This window comes from Hydra vulgaris, chromosome 03 (assembly GCF_038396675.1).
Source record: "Hydra vulgaris chromosome 03, alternate assembly HydraT2T_AEP".
Lineage (NCBI taxonomy): Eukaryota > Metazoa > Cnidaria > Hydrozoa > Anthoathecata > Hydridae > Hydra > Hydra vulgaris.
Window position 1 is genome coordinate 70,055,718 of NC_088922.1, and position 17,612 is coordinate 70,073,329.

Sequence of the window (17,612 nt, forward strand, 5' to 3'; positions counted from 1 at the left end):
GAACTGTAAAGCTGTAAACTTTGTAAAGTTAAGTTGAGTATCTTTTATTAATAATTTTTGATTTTTTTTTAATTTTTGGTTTATTCAGGTTAGCTAAGTCAAGAACACAAAAGTTGGATACCGGACATGTTCAAAAAGAAATGTTCCAAGGTGATGTTACAGATTTCCTTTCAGTAAATAACACTTACCAAGATCTTGTTCATGCCAAATCAACAGAAGATCTGTTATCAGTGTCTTTAAGTGAAGAGTTTTTTGATTCCCAAAAGTATCCTGTATCAATACCAACCAGCGATGATTTAATAAAGTTTTGATAAAACCAAATCATAAAATGTAATATTTGAATAGATTCAAAGCACCTAATTATGGGTGCCACCAACTTCTGGCTAATTGTTGAAAGTAATTAAAATGTGAATATTTGTTACATTAACAATATTTATTATTCGAATATTGTCTTTTTTTAAATGTTGGCTTTACCAAATTAAAGTTAAATTCACAATTCACAAACTGACTTAAATAGATTAAACTAGAAATTCTGAAATATTAGTTGAAATTGATGACTTTCAACTAATTCTTTTTCAGTCTTAAATACTTAATGTATTCTATTCGAAGCGTTTTTTACTTTTTTTATTTTATATTTTCCTTATAACCTTTATTCCCCTTATCTCTCTTGTGTAATGTATTCAATAGTAAAACCTTTATTTATAATTGAATATTTTAATTTATTATAATTAAGAAAATTTATCAATTTACGCTTTTAACCATTTTGTTTCGCGAATTGATTGTTTAGATACAAGATGTGGTATTAAATAATATGAACCTCAGCTGGTGTCCAGTGGGGACAAACTCATTTCTGTTAAACAAATATTTTAAGATGAGAGACGATGATTTTTTTTCTAGCATGTTTTGGTTTAAAAATAATTCAATTTTTTTTTTTAATTTAGACTTATTTTATATAAATGCTTATTTGCTCAAATAAAAATTAAATTATGTTTTGCTTGATTTCCAGTCAATAAATTAGTTCTTTTTAAACAATGAATTAGTTCGTTTTAAACAATGAATTAGTTTTTTTTGAACGATTAAGATAATGATTTTCGCTCAATTTTCGAGTCAACTTTGATGTAACTGTTTTTATAACTATGGGTTTAAATTTAAAATCAAATGGCTTCCGGATGAAGTATCAAATGGCTTGGGACGTGACGAAGTTAAATGGCTTCTGAATGAAGTAATCTCCTACCCGCAAATCAATTAGTTGTATTATTTCTTTTTCTTGCTGCTGTAATTACAATTATTAATTTTACAATTATTATTTTTACAATTATTATTTTTACAGTTATTATTTTTATAATTATTATTAAAAACTATAATTACAAATCATTTAAATTTTTGTCTTTTGATTTTTTATACCTTTTTATAATTTTCTTAATAAAAATATATTTTTCTGTTGTGGCCAAGCGGCCAAGTTAACTTTATGAGTTCAAGTTTTACAAAAGATTTTACAGAAACAAACAATATTTTACAAAAAACAACTTAACTAAAATAAAAAATTAGGTTGCAAAACACAGCTTGTCTATTTTCGCTTTGAACTCTTTTACGGACTTCATTTCAGCAACTGAAGTATTCTTGGGTGCTTAATACAAAGAGGGAACCAGATTATTTTAAGCCTAATTGCATTGAAAGTTTTTATTTCTAACAATAACTAATAAATATTTTTTTTGACTTTTTTTTTTGTTGATAAGAAGTAAAACGGAGGGGGGGGGGGTATATAAATATTTCTTTTTTAATCTTAAGTTTATCTTTTGTTTCTTAACATTACAAATTCGTAATTACATAATAAAGATTCGTTAACAGTGAATATATAAATAAAAACAAAATATTGCAAGGTGGTTTTACAAAAAAATAAATTTTAACACTGTAAAAAGAACGCGGAAAACTTGCAGAAGACCAAATGGTCTTATTATCAAGAACCGCTTTACGTTGCCGTAAATATAAAAAGATATTCATAAAATTTTTTTACATAAAATCATTACAAGTATTACATATAAAATTAATACAAATATTACAAACATAATCGTATTAAAATGTCAGATAACAAATATATTTTCACAAATATCGTTTTATCTTTTATTTTTTCAATAATATCAACATTTATTAGTAATTAACATTTATTACTAATGCAATGTTGAAAATATATCTATATATTGGGAAAATGGGGCACCATAACACACTTTTTGTTTCTTCTTCGTAACAATTTTTTTAAAACGTTTTTTTTTTAGGCGATTGGTTTAATTTGTCAAATAAATTTGTACCCACAAAATAAATTCTATAAATTACCAAAACATAACAGGTTAAACTTGTGAGGCTATTTAAAGTAAAATTAGAAATTTGTTTCAAGGTACCCCACCCATGGGGTATAGAAAGTATAAAAGGTGGATTTTTATTTGAAATATAATAAAAGGTAATGTTTATAGTCCAATAATGCATCCAATTATCTAAATCACGTTTCAGAAGACCAGATAATATATCGTTTGAAGTGTCACTCTTAAGCGTCAAAAAATAATGGCTTTGTATTGAAACAAGATCTCCTTGTATTATATTTATGTAAATTTATTAAAATTGACGTTAAATGTTAAAAGAAATGATTTTCAGAACTGTTTATGACACAATGGAGCACTGCTATACAGTTTTAGGGCCCCTCACAAATGCTGTATCAAGTTACTCCATACTTGCTAATAGAAAACAATCGCTTTATTTTTAGTATCAACATGTTTTTTCAATGATTTTGTTTAGTGAAGTAAAAAGCTAGTAGTTTACAAAATAATGTTACTTACCGACACACTGAATAAAACTTACCGACACATTGAACAAAACTTACCGACACATTGAACAAAACTTACCGACACATTGAATAAAACTTACCGACATTGAATAAAATACCTTAATACTTAGGAGCTTTAAAAACTAATAAATTACTTCGTCATCAAAATAAAGTTCGACCCCTCGCAGAACCAATTTTTTTTTTTTTTTTTTCAGTTTACAATTATTAATTGTAATATAAGAATATATAAACTTGGTCTCTGAAAGAAGATTAAAAAGATCTTGTCGCCAGAACCATATAAAATATATTAAACGTGAATATATGATAAAATAAAAATACAATTGATTTAATAACTATTAACAATGTAGAATAAAGAAAGACTGAAAATAATTTTGCAAATTATCTAGAGTGAAAATAATTTTACATTTCAAAAATATTTATTTCAAATTACATTTCAAAAATATTTATTAAATAATTATTTATATATTTCCAGTGGAAAGAATATAGTTTTTTAATTTAGTTTTTAAAACGGAAAACGAAATTGACAAATCAAAATTAGGAACAACAATTTTGTGTCCATAAGTACGGTGCTCAATAGTTTATGCAAAATTGATTAAACTTTGTTTGACAAAAGAGTTCAATTAATAAATTATTTTTTCGTAAAGTATATTTGTTTATAGCTTTATGGGTAAAAAGATTTTTAAAAATGAACATTGGTTGTTCACTTTTACAACGAAACATAAAGCATAAAATACTATAGATATTGAGTTTGAAAACTTTAACTGCTTTAACGTTTTTAAATAAAATACTTAAACGAGAAAAACGATTTTCAAAACTTATTAACGCATCGCGTGTTTCTGACGATGGTAGAGATTTCGTAACTTACTTTTAGAGGTACTTATAATTTATATAGCTATGAATAAATGAGTAGTAGAGTTGAATTAAATTTTGTTTACTTAGATAGTATCTAACCTTATATAGAATTCCAATACTTTTGGCCAATTTTGTAGAAATAAAGTTGATATGATACTTTCATATTTTCATCAATATTTTCATCAATGTATATGCCTAAAAATCTTGTGACCGACTCAAAAAAAAGTTTAGGTAAATTATTTGGTAAAAAGCGCTTTTTTGCAAGGGAGTGGAGAAGGATCCATTTTATTTTGTCAATGTTTAAAGTTAACTTGTTGCACTTAAACCAGTTGGAGATGCGAATAAATTCTTTATTCATATTTGAAAAGGGCTCATAATTGTCACTGTTTGACAGAAATAAATTAGTATTGTCCGCAAACATAATACTCGTAAGGTTAGAAGCTTTATATAAATCATTTATATAGATTAAAAACAAAAGTGGGCCTAGAATAGAACCCTGTGGAACACCACATTTTATGTCAATTAAATTTCATTTTGAAGATAATCTTCATAGAAAACAAATTGTTTTCTATTTGTCCAGTAACTTTTATACTATTTTATTAATTTCCTTAAAATTTGAGTTTTTTAAATAGAATTTTGTGATCGACCGTGTCGAATGCTTTTGATAGGTCAATGAAAATACCTAGTGTATATTGTGATCTACCAAATGAATTGGAGATTTTACAATTGAATTGTGTAATGGCTTATTCAGTTGAAAAAAATTTTTTAAAACTAAAATGATATTTATATAGAAGTTTATTTAGATTTTGGTAATTGTCTGTTCTATTGTATATAATTCATTCTAAAATCTTCGAGAAGGTTGAAAAAACTAAGATAATTACCTATATTTGATTTCTTTCCGTCTTTGTAAATTGGAGTAACTTTAGCTATTTTTAATTGGTCGGGGAATATACCTGCAGATGCCCTGAAGACTTTATAAAGAATACGTTTTAAATTTTCAAAGCAATCTATGACTATGTTGTCATTTATTTCTTCCGCACCCGTAGCTTTGTTTCTTTTGATAATGATGATGATGATGATGATGATGATGTTGATGATGATGATGATGATGATGATGATGATGATGATGATGATGATGATGATGATGATGATGATGATGATGATGATGATGATGATGATGATAATGATGATGAAGATGATGATAATGATGATGATGATAATGATGCCAAATGATGTAATTTTTTTTTTAAAAACTTAGCTCTAGTAGTAAATGTTTCACTATATGAAAGTGGTTGTCACAACTCTTAAGCCGCCTCCACAATTACAATGTTTCATGGTGCCCCATGTATCATGGTGCCCTATGTATCATGGTGCCCCACTCTCCCCTAATAAAAAATAAGAAATTATTTAAGAAGCTTGCAGATAATAAATTTAGAAAAAATCACTAATTAAATTTTTATAATTTAAAATACTCTTTTTATCAGTTTTTTTAAAGCAATTTTGCATTCATAAACATGGGGTGGGTGGGAAAATTTTCCGATAATTAATAAACTTTCTGTTTCGTGTATTAAGCACCTAAGAGTAGACAGTTCGTTCCATAAATTTAATACTGGAATTGTAAAGAAACTGATTCACTATTTGCTCACTAATTATTCTTTCAAGAGTCTTACAAAGAACCGTATTTAAAGAAACTTTAACTTCGGTTTTCTTTTGAGTTGATTGAAAATATTGATTTATGCGTTCTATAATATTTCTATAATTCGATGGCTTTAGTGAAGCTTTTTTTTGTTATTTGGGTTTAATATATAAAAGTGCAAAGATTTTGGGTTCGTTTTAGGATTTTTTGCAATATTGCATTAGATGTTTTGTACTGCAGCCTTTTTTTGAAACATTTTCTCCAGCAGCTTTATTTTAACATCTTTATCGTTTAAATAACGTTTACTTTTCTATTTAATACCCTTTCCTTTTTATTTGTTTTGAATTTTTGTTTTTTATGGTATATTTTCTCAACATGCTATATTGTAATGTTAAAAGGTGATTTTCCACTCATCCGTTTTTATTTTGTATAGTAGTAATTGGATTACATTTAAACACAACATTTAAAAAAGATTTTCATCGTCAACAATTGATAGATCTAAAACATTTTTCAATTCTTCATTAAATTTGTGAAAAGTTGGTTCTTTGATTATCTGGTACAAAAAAATCTCTTCCAAACAACTAATAAAATTTTCTGCTTGTTTCTGCTTTGTGTTTCTGCTTTTTCTTTGTGTTTAATATACTGTCATTTAACGACGGTATTGAATTGTAATTAAAATCTCCGACGATTATTAAATTGGTTTTGTTGAACTAATAATGTGGCCATATTTTTATCGAGCGGTCTGTAAATACAACCAAAGACTGTGTCTTTTAGACCAACTTTAACATTTATATATATATTTGCTCGGGTACATTGTCTTCTTCATTAATGCTTATCTCATTCAATGTTAAAGTATCTTTAATACATACATAAATACATACTCCACGGGTTTTACGATTTTTTAAATAATTTTTAATATAAACGTCAGTTTGAATTATACGATGATTCTGTAAAACAACGAAGATCAGGAGTATAAATTTCACACAGACTTCTAACGTCATCAATACTGTTATTCAAAGATGTCGTATTAGTATACCTACTCGATAATATTGCATCAATATACACGATAATGTTGCATCAGAATAATTTTTACAAATTGATGTTGGGAATACCTTATTTGAATCTTCCGAATGTTTACCCTTTATTCGAATTACAAACTGGAGTACAATTCGCAATAAAAGATTTATTTGATAATCTATTTATAACTTGTTTTTCTTTCAACTCGGTTTCAAGTCTATTTAGGAAAAGAAAATATTTTAGTGAAATTGTTATTCCAAATCCAACAATGAATATTCATAATTTTATTATTTACTAAATCTTTGTTCAGACGATTTCTTTCTTGAATCGATGTTTTTTTTGAAATTCCCGTTGCGTTGGTTAAATTAAAATTTATGAGTTCTATTTTATATTTTTCATTATTCTTTTCGCTAGTCTTATTACCGTTAAACTTTCTTTCTTATATTCTAGTTCAATTATGGATTACTTATGATTTTGGATAGTTATGGAACTTGATTATTTATGATGAGATCTTAAAATTTTTGATTTATCTGCACCAATTTTATCAAGCATTTCATTAATTGCGTTATTTATCATCAGTTTGTTTTTTGGTTATCAACAATTTACTTGATTCTACTACTCCAAAAACTTTTTCTTTTCTATTAATATCACTTTGTTCAACACATATTGATAGCACTTAAAACATCAACTTCAGGCATGTTTGGTTTGTTTTTGAATAAGATTGAATTAAAAATAAAGATACTAATTGACATCTGATCATAAAACCTCTGGTAACTCTGGTAACATCTGATACTATCATAAACCTCTGGTAACAACAAAGGTAAAGTAGAAGTTTTTTTAAAGTCAGATCAGAAGTAAAATTTATTTACTTTTTGATAAAAACTTTTGTTTTAAAACGACCTAAGTTAAAAAATGATAGAGAGAATAGGAAGAAAATAAAAGAGCGGAAAATTTGCTTACAAATCTTATAATTATGTTTCATAAAAAAATAAAAAACTACGTCCTCCCCCTTCTCTCGGGATGCCTCTGATTATGCAATAAAGTCAAAAAAATTTTTGAGTTAATAATTGTTGAAGGTTTTTTGGTGATTTAAAAACTGGAGTATAGCCTGCACTTTAGTTAACAATAGTTAATATAATAATCTTTTTTTTTTAATCTATATTTTTCATTCTAAAATGTTATCGAATTAACGATTATTATTATTATATATTATTATTATTATATTAAAGATATTTTAAATCACCAAAAAACCTTCAACAATTAATAATTCAAAAAAACAAGCCTCGACTTCCCAACAACTCTTACCTAGGAGTCTACAAACTGGAGTGTTCGTGTGGAAAATTCTATGTAGGTGAAACAAAACTCAAGATTTCAACTTGCATTTACCAACATTAAAAACATATTTTTGAGGGAAAATGGAAAAACTCAACCGTAGCGGGGCATTCCAAAAATTGCCATGGTGCCTTTGGCTGGGATAAAAACAACACGGTTAAAGTAGAGGTAGGCTATTTTAAGAGAAAAGTGAGAGAGTCCTTGGAAATACAGTATCACCAGTGTTCTCCAAACGAAGGCGGTTTGAATGAAGACGACAGTGATTACGTCACACCGTCGTTTTGGAAACCTTATTTTTCTTATTGAAGACGCAAGAACACATTACATTGAAGTTTTATTATTTGTTTGTTTTTTTAACGGTTTTTTTTTTTTTTTATGTTACTTGAATAACGAAGGTATATATAACCCCTAGAAATATTGTAATTTAATATAAAAAACTTTATAAGGATAAGTTTACATGCTATACCAGATGTTTCAACTTAATTAAATTATAAACTTCTAATCTAAAAATGGCACTTTCATAAAAACCATCAGGGGCATATTACAAAAAACAAAAATGACAAAGACAAGAAAGTGAAAAGAAACAAGAAAAGTTAAAAAAAATGGTTTGTGAAAGACGCTGATAGTATTGTTAATGCATCCCAAAATGAAAATTTAACTGAAAAAGAAGGTTCAACTAAAATAAACCCATGTCAAATGTTTTTATAAATTCATCCAATTAAATGCAGGATTTTATGAATTCATCCAACCAAGATATAAACGAAACTCAGTCTTCCTCGCCGTTATCAAATCAAGATCTAAACAAAACTGTTTTCCAAATTTCATTTGATATAGACAAAGCACTTATTGAGAATTTTTTGTAAGTGATAAAAAAAATAACTTTTAACCATCAAATACCAAAGAAGAAGGAAAAAAAAATATTCCAAACACAAGTTTTGAGCTAAAGGATCCTGCCACGTGGCCACAAATAGCTGACCGAGTGAGGTGCTTTTTAATTGAAAATGGACCTGAGCAGGAAACCAGAGATCAACTTCTTCTTCTGATACAAAAATAAGACACTTCAGTTCAAAGTGGTACAAAAAGATGCTTGCCAATTGCGAACTGGTGAAAAGGCAATAGTTACTATATAGTAAATTAAAAGATGCAACATTCTATTTTTGTTGTGTACTTTTTTCCTCAACTAAAGTTAATAAGTTGTCTGATAATACTAAAGCATTTAGTGACTGGAAAAAGCTTAATCCTAAAATTCCTGAACATGAGAATTGTCTTGAGCATAGAAAATGCTATGCAATTTGGAAGGAGATGGAATAAAATTAAAAAAAGGCCAAACTTTAAACAATGGCCTTCAGAGAACAATAAACAGAGAAAAAAACAAATGGAGGGAGATTTTAAAAATTATTGTTGATGCCATATTATTCTGTGCAAATAATAATTCAGCTCTAAGAGGCAGTAATGATGCAATAGGGGAACAAAAAAGTGGAATCTTTTTAAGTACTCTAGTGTTGATTAGTCATTATAATCCTCTATTGGCAGGATATATTGCAACAATAAAAGCCAAAAAAGCTGCAGTCTCATATTTTTCACCACAAATTCAAAATGAAATAATTACAGTTGTGGGAGAAAAAGTTAAAGGATAAATCCTTTACGGATTATATATGCAAAATATTATTCCTTGATTTTTGACTGTACACCTGATGTTTCTCATAAAGAACAGCTGAGTGAAGTGATAAGATATGCTATAAAAAATGGAATGTACTCAATTGAAGAAAGTTACGTGGATTTTATAGAGAGCCATCAAAAGACTGGAAATGGCATTGCAGAAGAAATCCTAAAAAAATGAATGGGCTTGTCTCGGCCATACAGTATCTCAGAGAAAGAGGAGTGAAAAACATTATTGAATCTGCCAAACAAACAGCAAAAACAATTGACATTGACACATACTTCCAAATTAAATGAAAGAGAGAGTCAAGCGTATGATGTTTGATGAGGCTGATGATGATGGCATTTTAATCCAATCCAAACAAGACTTTGTCATTCAATGCAACTGTGTGTTTGACAGCATTATCACACAAATGCTATGGCGATTTGATGTCCAAAGTATCATCTGACTTTCTATTTCTCACTGGAAAACAAATCTTCCTTAACTCTGTTAAAGAAATTAAGCAAAAAGCATTTAGCCTAGCCCAGAAGTACAAAAATGATTTGGATTCTTTAGAACTGCAAGCTGAGTTTGAGAGTTTCAAGTTTCAGGCAAAAGCTGTGATGGAAAATTCGGAATGTGCGAATCCAATTGAAATATTGCAATTCATACACTCGTACTCTTTAACGGATGCATATCCAAATATTGAAGTTTCACTCAGGATTTTTCTTACTCTTCCAGGGACAGTTTTAACATGTGAAAGAAGTTTTAGTAAACTTAAATTAATCAAAAATTACTTGCGATTAAACATGGGACAAGAACGCTTATCCAGTTTGGCTATTATTTCACTTGAGAATGAAATAGCAAAAAAAGTAAACTATGACCAAATTATAGATAATTTTGCATGCATAAAACCACGAAAAGTAAATTTCACTTGATGTATATTAAACTTATTTGTTATTGTTAATAAACTTTTAGGTGATAAAGAATTTTATTTTTGGGCAATTTTCATTTTTTTTGTTACTATCTCTCAAAGGTTCAAACCACAGCCTGTAAACGTGATTAAAAGTTACTAAATTAGTTTTTTGGAAAAGGGAGATCATTTTTAAGGGTAAATTATTTTTATGAGGCGAGGGGGTGGCAGGGCTATTTTTAGTGGGTAGGGGCCAAATGTTCTCAGGCCCCTGGCGCCATTTTAGCTTGCCACGGCACTGCGTTAAGTTGGCTAATTGTTGTTGTTTTAAATCTGAATTACTAATTTTATGTTATATTTATATATAACAAATTACAAAAAGGCTTTTATAAATAATATATGTATATGAATATATAATATATATTCATATACATATTTATATGAATATATAATATATATTCATATACATCTCTCTCTCTCTCTCTCTCTCTCTCTCTCTCTCTCTCTCTCTCTCTCTCTCTCTCTCTCTCTATCTCTCTCTCTCTCTCTCTCTCTCTCTCTCTCTCTCTCTCTCTCTCTATCTATATATATATATATATATATATATATATATATATATATATATATATATATTTAAGCAACTTTAAAAAGTATTCTACACAATAGAGTGCTCAACGTTCTTAAAAGAACAGAGCAATTATATTAGTTATATTAGTATTAGACTAATATATATATATATATATATATATATATATATATATATATATATATATATATATATATATATATATATATATATATATATATATATATATATATATATATATATATATATGAATTGATAAAGCAAAGTTAAGTTATTAGATTTATTGACGTCGTAAAGTAATAACAGATATTCCTCGCTTACTATGTTATCAGAATAAGAAATAAATAACTGATTACGAACCTGGGATAATTTCATCATATTTATTTAAAAAAAATGGTTTTAAACTTCGTTTCTCTGTTGTAATGTCGTACCGAATAAATTTTTTACTTCAAAACAATAAGGATTTTTATACAAAAAAAGTCATAAAGAAAAATATGCAGAACTATGCAAAATTACATAAAGCGACGTTTTCATTGTAATTTTCGTAACAATATTTTACTTGAAACGGCTACGACAACGACGACTTATAAAATCATACTTTCTACGTTCTCGTTGCAGTAGGCGTTTTGATTTCGTAAAGTCTCTAATTCTAAAGTACCCGTCGCTAATACTTAAGTACGCGTCGCTAAATAATAAAGTACCCGTCGATGTTTCATGTTTACATATTTTTGTCAAACAAAATGTGCCTTATACTAAATTTAAACTTGTGCAAAAAATTCTCGTTAGAATAAAGTTTCTCTAACAAGGATGAAAAATTCAATTTATATCTAGTGTAAATTTAATAAGTGAGTTTTATACTATGGATGAGTTTAATCTTGTGGAAACCCACGAGAGTCGCATGAATGAAATTCAGGATCTTTCTGATGTAGTTGCAATTGCTAATTTGCAACTCAATAAGCTGATGAAGCATTTGGATTGGTCACGAAAAGAAATAACTAATGAGGTATTAACTATTTGGTTTTAAGGGAATTTTGAATTAAACTTTTTTTTAATGCCTTGTTAAATTTTATTTATTGTTTGTTATTCCTTGATTTTTCATTATACGTATAAGTTATTATAATTATTAAAAAAAAATTATTGTTATTATTATTTTTAAAAATATTTTGATGGGTTTTTTGAATTTAAGATTATTTAATTGTAAATTTAAAAACATTTAATTGTTCAAATTAAAGTTTATATTTGATAAAACTTGCAGGTTCTAGCTTATTTTAAATAAAAATAACAAAATCTGTTTTTATTTAAATATATATTCATAGAACATTTTTTAAACACAGTCTTAAAATAAAAGAAGTCAGTATGTTAAAAGTCAGTTTGGCTTCAGTTAGTGATGGTTGTACTCAGGGATTTGAAAGTCACAAAAAGATTACTTCTTTGTTTTTTGTATCCAGGAGCTATGAAAATATAAAAAAGCTTATAGACTACTAATGGGGAATAAATCAATGATTTTAGGTTAGAGTAACAATCAATTTTTGAACCCGGACTATTTAGGTATAATGGCAGCAAGGACTCCGGGACTCCATGACTGCGGGCCTAAAAACAATTAGTTCATTAAAAATCATACTTTTTTTTCTAATAGCAGTTCATAAATCAACCAGCATGTTTAAAGCTTCTGGACACCGATACCATAAAAAAAAGTACAACCATAAATCCTTTTAGGACTCTACAGCCCAGGTTGTACTCTTTCACTAAATTTCAATATCATAACTTTGTAAATTTATATCTGAATTATATCTAAAATTTATATCTACTTATTTTTATCTGATACACAAAATGTGTATCAAATAAAAATAAGTAGTATTAGTAGTATATTTTGTTAAAACAAAAGTAAAATCAATTGACACCATACAAAATGTAGATTGTCAAATTATAGATAGCATTTGTGAAGCTCTTAATGCAACTTTCATTAAAAAGAGTTGCAAGCTGTTGTAACTTTGAAGCCTATCAAGACTCACTATAAGGCTGTTGACAGATAAAGAGTGTACTTCAATGTCTGGCAAATTGTTTCATGTATTGGCAAGGTGGTTGTTAAAAAATTAAAACATGTTAAATTGCTGTTGTATTTTTCCTAGTTAAGTCTCTATGATTAGCACTTGATGGAATTGTAATAGAAGGAAAATGCCAATTATGCTGATGTTTCTGTTAATAAAATTTATTTGAATGAGGTTGCATTGTTTACTGCAATCAACTAGAGATGTGAGATCTGAACTGTTAATTTAAAATTCTTGGTTTATGCGGTATCTTTGTGGGTCTATGCTGTATTTTCTATATAACTTGCTAGTCTTTCACCAAATAAGAGTTTCGAGCTGAAATTGCGAATTTAAGTATCTACAGACATAGGTGGAGTATAGTTATTTCTACAGAGAATCATCACAACATTGAAAGGTATTTTTAAAAATACCAAGCATTTTTTTTTTTTTTTTTGTTAATTCACCTCCCCAAGGCCCAGAAGGCCACTACAAACGAGGAGGCTACTTAATTGTGGTTACAACCCTCTCTCAACTCTATAACTCCGAAACACGAAACTTGACGAACAAGGCCGCTGCGCGGAGAAACAAGTTGAGCGCGGTACTACCAGGGAGGTGGTGGGGAACGAACTTGGAACCTCTCGCTTATGAAGCAAGCGCTCTACCACTACACCACTATCGATTTGATTTGCTTAGGTCATAATGAAAAATTAGGTTTTGCTAAGAATATAGAAAAGGGTAAAATAGAGTTATGCAACTAATTTTAATAGTTAATAACAGTAAAACTAAATTATTAACACTTTCTATTTTTAAAAAATATTAGTTTAAAACACAAAATTAATATAAAAATCTTATCATTGTAATATATATTATATTAATCTATATTTATTACACAGAAATTAAACAATTTCAATTTGTATGTATTCAGTATGATAAAAAATAACACATACTAAAACTTTTAAGTCCTTGTGTAAAAAGTTTTAATATAAATTCTGAATAAGCTTTAGCAACTGTTGAAATATGAAATTATTCATTTCTTGTTTTATTTGATAAAGTTTATATTTATTGTTATTTCGTTTGCAGAAACTAATATTGTTTAAGATATATGGTATGATCTGGAACAATAACTAACTTTTGTTTATGTTAGTCTCTTCCTGTAAAAAGTATTACAAAAGGTAAAAACTTCTTGTCAGTGATTGAAATTGTAATGCATTTACATTTTTTTATTTGAAGTTGTTAATGTATGCACAAAAAAGTAGGATTTTGTTAACCTTTTTTGCCCCCACAATATATCCACAATAAGCTTACCTTGCCAGGCCCCAGAATGCTATGTCATCATCGAAGGTCTTATCAAATCAATTGCAATCACACCATTTTTTAACAGCTACCATCTTCACTATTCTTTAAACTGGATTGATATTTATTCAGCCAAAGCACAAGGCACTGAAAGATAGATCGTCACTACATTGGTCAGAAGAAGAGTGGGCAAACTTTATTAGTTTGGACATTGTTCAACAGATATACAGACATCAGACAAGAAGAGATGACAGCTTAGCTATCACTTCAGTGCTGTAAAAGCAACCTCAGAAATCAACTCCTGAAAGAAAACCCTAAGATAATTAAGGAAAACAATAATGTATTTCTAAAAGCAACAAAAAAAACTGGCTGTTGTCACAGTGGCCATTAGTGTCAGAACAGTAGAAGTCCTCCAAATGAGAAGGGACACAGCAAAAATATCTGTGCAACTGATATAGTGTCACAGCTAATGATTTCATCACAGATTTGTATTCCATCAAAAAATCTTTTTCATTTCTGTCAAACTTTGGCAGTTGCAGTGCATCTGCTAATAGATTTAACTTGTCTTTCATTTCTGAGATCCTGCATATTGAATCATATCTAGCGTTTTATCTACTCTGCTAGGGAACAAGCAATTTTTTACTAATACAGATTTCAGCTACAATAATCTTATCTGCAGACTTGCTGCTACGATTTACTGCATTCCACAATTTCCCATGCAAGCATTCCACTGCATTCCACATTTTCCCATGCAAGCATGTCAAATTCTACTATATGCTTGAGTTAACCCAGTAATACCTGCCCATGCCCTGCTGCCTCGTAGAATTTGTATTTTTTAGGCAAAGGCTAGGAGAAACAAACTTTGACTTAAAAATCCCCTGCCTTGGGACTCTTGATTGAGTAAAGGCTAGAAATGGTGTCTCAATAAAAGTTGTCATCTTGGGCAGATGTTATCTTTTTTTTTTTTTTAGATTATTCGCCTCCCCAAGGCCCGAGGATGGCCACTACAGTCGAGGAGGCTACTCATTTTTTTGTGTTTTTTATTTTTTAGTTATTATTCGTGGTGCAACCCTCTCTCAACTCTTTAACCTTGAAACACAAACCTTGCCAAGCAAGGCCGCTGCGCGGAGAAACTAAGTTGCAAACTAACTGCATCCAGCTACTATATTATAGAAGGCCTCCTTGAAAAAAAGTTAAAGGTTAAACAGATTTTATCTGTTGACCAGCTTTGCACCCCTTCTTCATCTATTAGGCTGGCGTATATGTATTTGTAATACATTGTTTCCAATTATGCGGTAGTGGTGTAGTGGTAAGAGCGTTCACTTTGTAAGTGAGAGGTTCGGAGTTCGACTCCCACCACGTCCCTGGAAGTACCACGCTCAACTTTAGTTATAAAAAAATAATAAAAAACACAAAAAAAAAATGAGTAGCCTCCTCGACTGTAGTGACCCCCTCGGGCCTTGGGGAGGTGAATAATCTAAAGAAAAAAAAAAAATTTAGGATGTCGAATACTGGATCTTCTTAACTCATTGCATGGACAAAAAACCATTGTCATTACCAAGTTCTCTAAATCACTTATATTTAATAAATTCACTTATATTTGTGGACTTCAAAGTAACTTTTCTTCTGTTGAGTCTTATCTTTTGCAAAGTTCACCAGACCTACTTGCATTTTGTGAGACTAATTTGAGTTCGGCTGTCTCATCTTGTGATCATTGTGTTAATGGTTATCTTCCTTTAATTTATTAAGACTCCAATAGTCACATACTTGACCTGGGCATTTACATTAATAAGAATTCACCTATTTTAGTTCTAGTGTCAGTGACTCTGCATGCATTATGGCCCATAACTTTTGCCTTTCTCAATCTCTAACTCAAATAGTCAACTTTTAACTAGCTTTCCAGACAATCGGAATCATTTACTTTCTCTACTAGACTTATATCTTGTTTCTGATCTTAGTCAGTGCTCAGTTTCTCTGCATTCACCCTAAGGTGCTTCTGATCACGGTATGATCTCTCTAAAACTATTATCTCATTTTTCTTCATCATCAGAATCCCCCTATCATTGTACCTCTTACACCTACCTTTCTTTAATTTTCTTCGTGATTGCCCTTGGGTAGAAATTTTTCGTCTTTCTGCTGACAAATGTGCTTCTTACATAACTTCTTGGATTCAGGCTGGCGTGGAATCTTTTATTCCCTCTCAACAATTTTAAGTCAAACTTCACTTTTCTCCATGATTTTCCTCGCATTGTGCTGCTGCAGTTTCCAATCGAAACCATTACTTCCATATGTATGAGCAAAACTATTTTCCAGAAAACAGATGTCTGTTTACTATTGCTACAAATTATCATAAAAAGGTTTTGTCTAACATTAGAGCCCACTATTCTCAGGTCACTAAATCTCATATTTCATCTCAAAAATTAAGCTTCAGAGACTTCTGGAGAGTTTTTCATTTTAAAAGTGTCAATAATAAAGTAAAATTTGTTATTCCTCTCTTCTACAGTCGTTTTTTAAATGCCTTTAGATCAAAAAATTCAAAACTTACTTTTTTATGAAATGAGCTAATATAGATGATAACAAATGTTATTGAATAATTATTGTTAAAAATTATGAAAAAATTCATAAAGATTACTAGTTTCAAAAAACGCCTTGAAAATATTTCTGCCTTTAATTTTTAAAATTTTTTTCAAAACGCCTTATGCATTGATTTCGGCAAAATCATTTGATTTCACTATGTTTTGAAATTTTTAATAATTATTTATAGTTTTATTGTAACAATTATAGTTACTGTTATATCATATTATAAAAATAATGATTATATTATAACAGCAATTATAATTATTATAATAAAGCAATAATTAACAATTAGGAATGTTAAAATATAGTGTAACTAATATCACTTGTTATAAAATATAGTGTAACTAATATCACTTGTTATAAAATATAGTGTAACTAATATCACATATTCAACTCTTTTTGTTTTTTATTTTAAGTTTGTTATTTTTTCACTACCAAAATTAATACAAATTGAGCAAAAAAGTGGATAAGGATATAACAAAAATAAAAATATTTTTTGATATACAATTTTTTCGCGACTTTTTTCATTCAGTATACTAAGGAAATACTTTATAATTTGTGCTAAAAAAACAAACAATTTTTAAATTTGTTTTTCAAATTTTTAAGTTTTGAAATACATTTTTTTAAACAGAGCAATTATTATGTTCATTATCTCTAGTAATTTATATTAACATTTATCATTAATTTGTATTTGAAATTGGGCAATATAAAAGAAACATTTGTGCATCATGCATCAAATGCAGTAAATACATTTATTAAGGAAAATGTTAATCTTTTATTGAACTTATTCCGTCATTATAAAATTTGTTAATCAAATAATATTTTTTTTAAATAAATAACTATTTATTATCTTATTTTCTTATTATATAAGTATTAAGAAAAAACGTAAAATATAGCAAAAATA

The 17,612-nt window shown here is 28.5% G+C and overlaps 2 protein-coding genes across 5 annotated transcripts in view; both read left to right on the forward strand.

Moving 5' to 3' along the window:
• The window catches only part of LOC101234802 (low density lipoprotein receptor adapter protein 1), a 30,450-nt gene extending 30,005 nt beyond the window's left edge, over window positions 1-445 (forward strand). The window contains exon 10 of the mRNA XM_065794137.1: window positions 89-445. Within this exon, the coding sequence (XP_065650209.1) occupies window positions 89-311 (223 nt within the window). The 3' untranslated portion in view covers window positions 312-445. The remainder of the gene's footprint in view (window positions 1-88) is intronic.
• Window positions 446-11,462: 11,017 nt separating this feature from the next.
• LOC101238746 (uncharacterized) overlaps window positions 11,463-17,612 on the forward strand; it is a 52,744-nt gene continuing 46,594 nt past the window's right edge. Inside the window, exon 1 of one of the 4 annotated variants that reach the window (XM_065794140.1) lies at window positions 11,463-11,814. In XM_065794140.1, the coding sequence (XP_065650212.1) occupies window positions 11,671-11,814 (144 nt within the window). In that variant the 5' untranslated portion in view covers window positions 11,463-11,670. The remainder of the gene's footprint in view (window positions 11,815-17,612) is intronic. The other 3 variants (XM_065794138.1, XM_065794139.1, XM_065794141.1) reach the window with 3 other exon arrangements.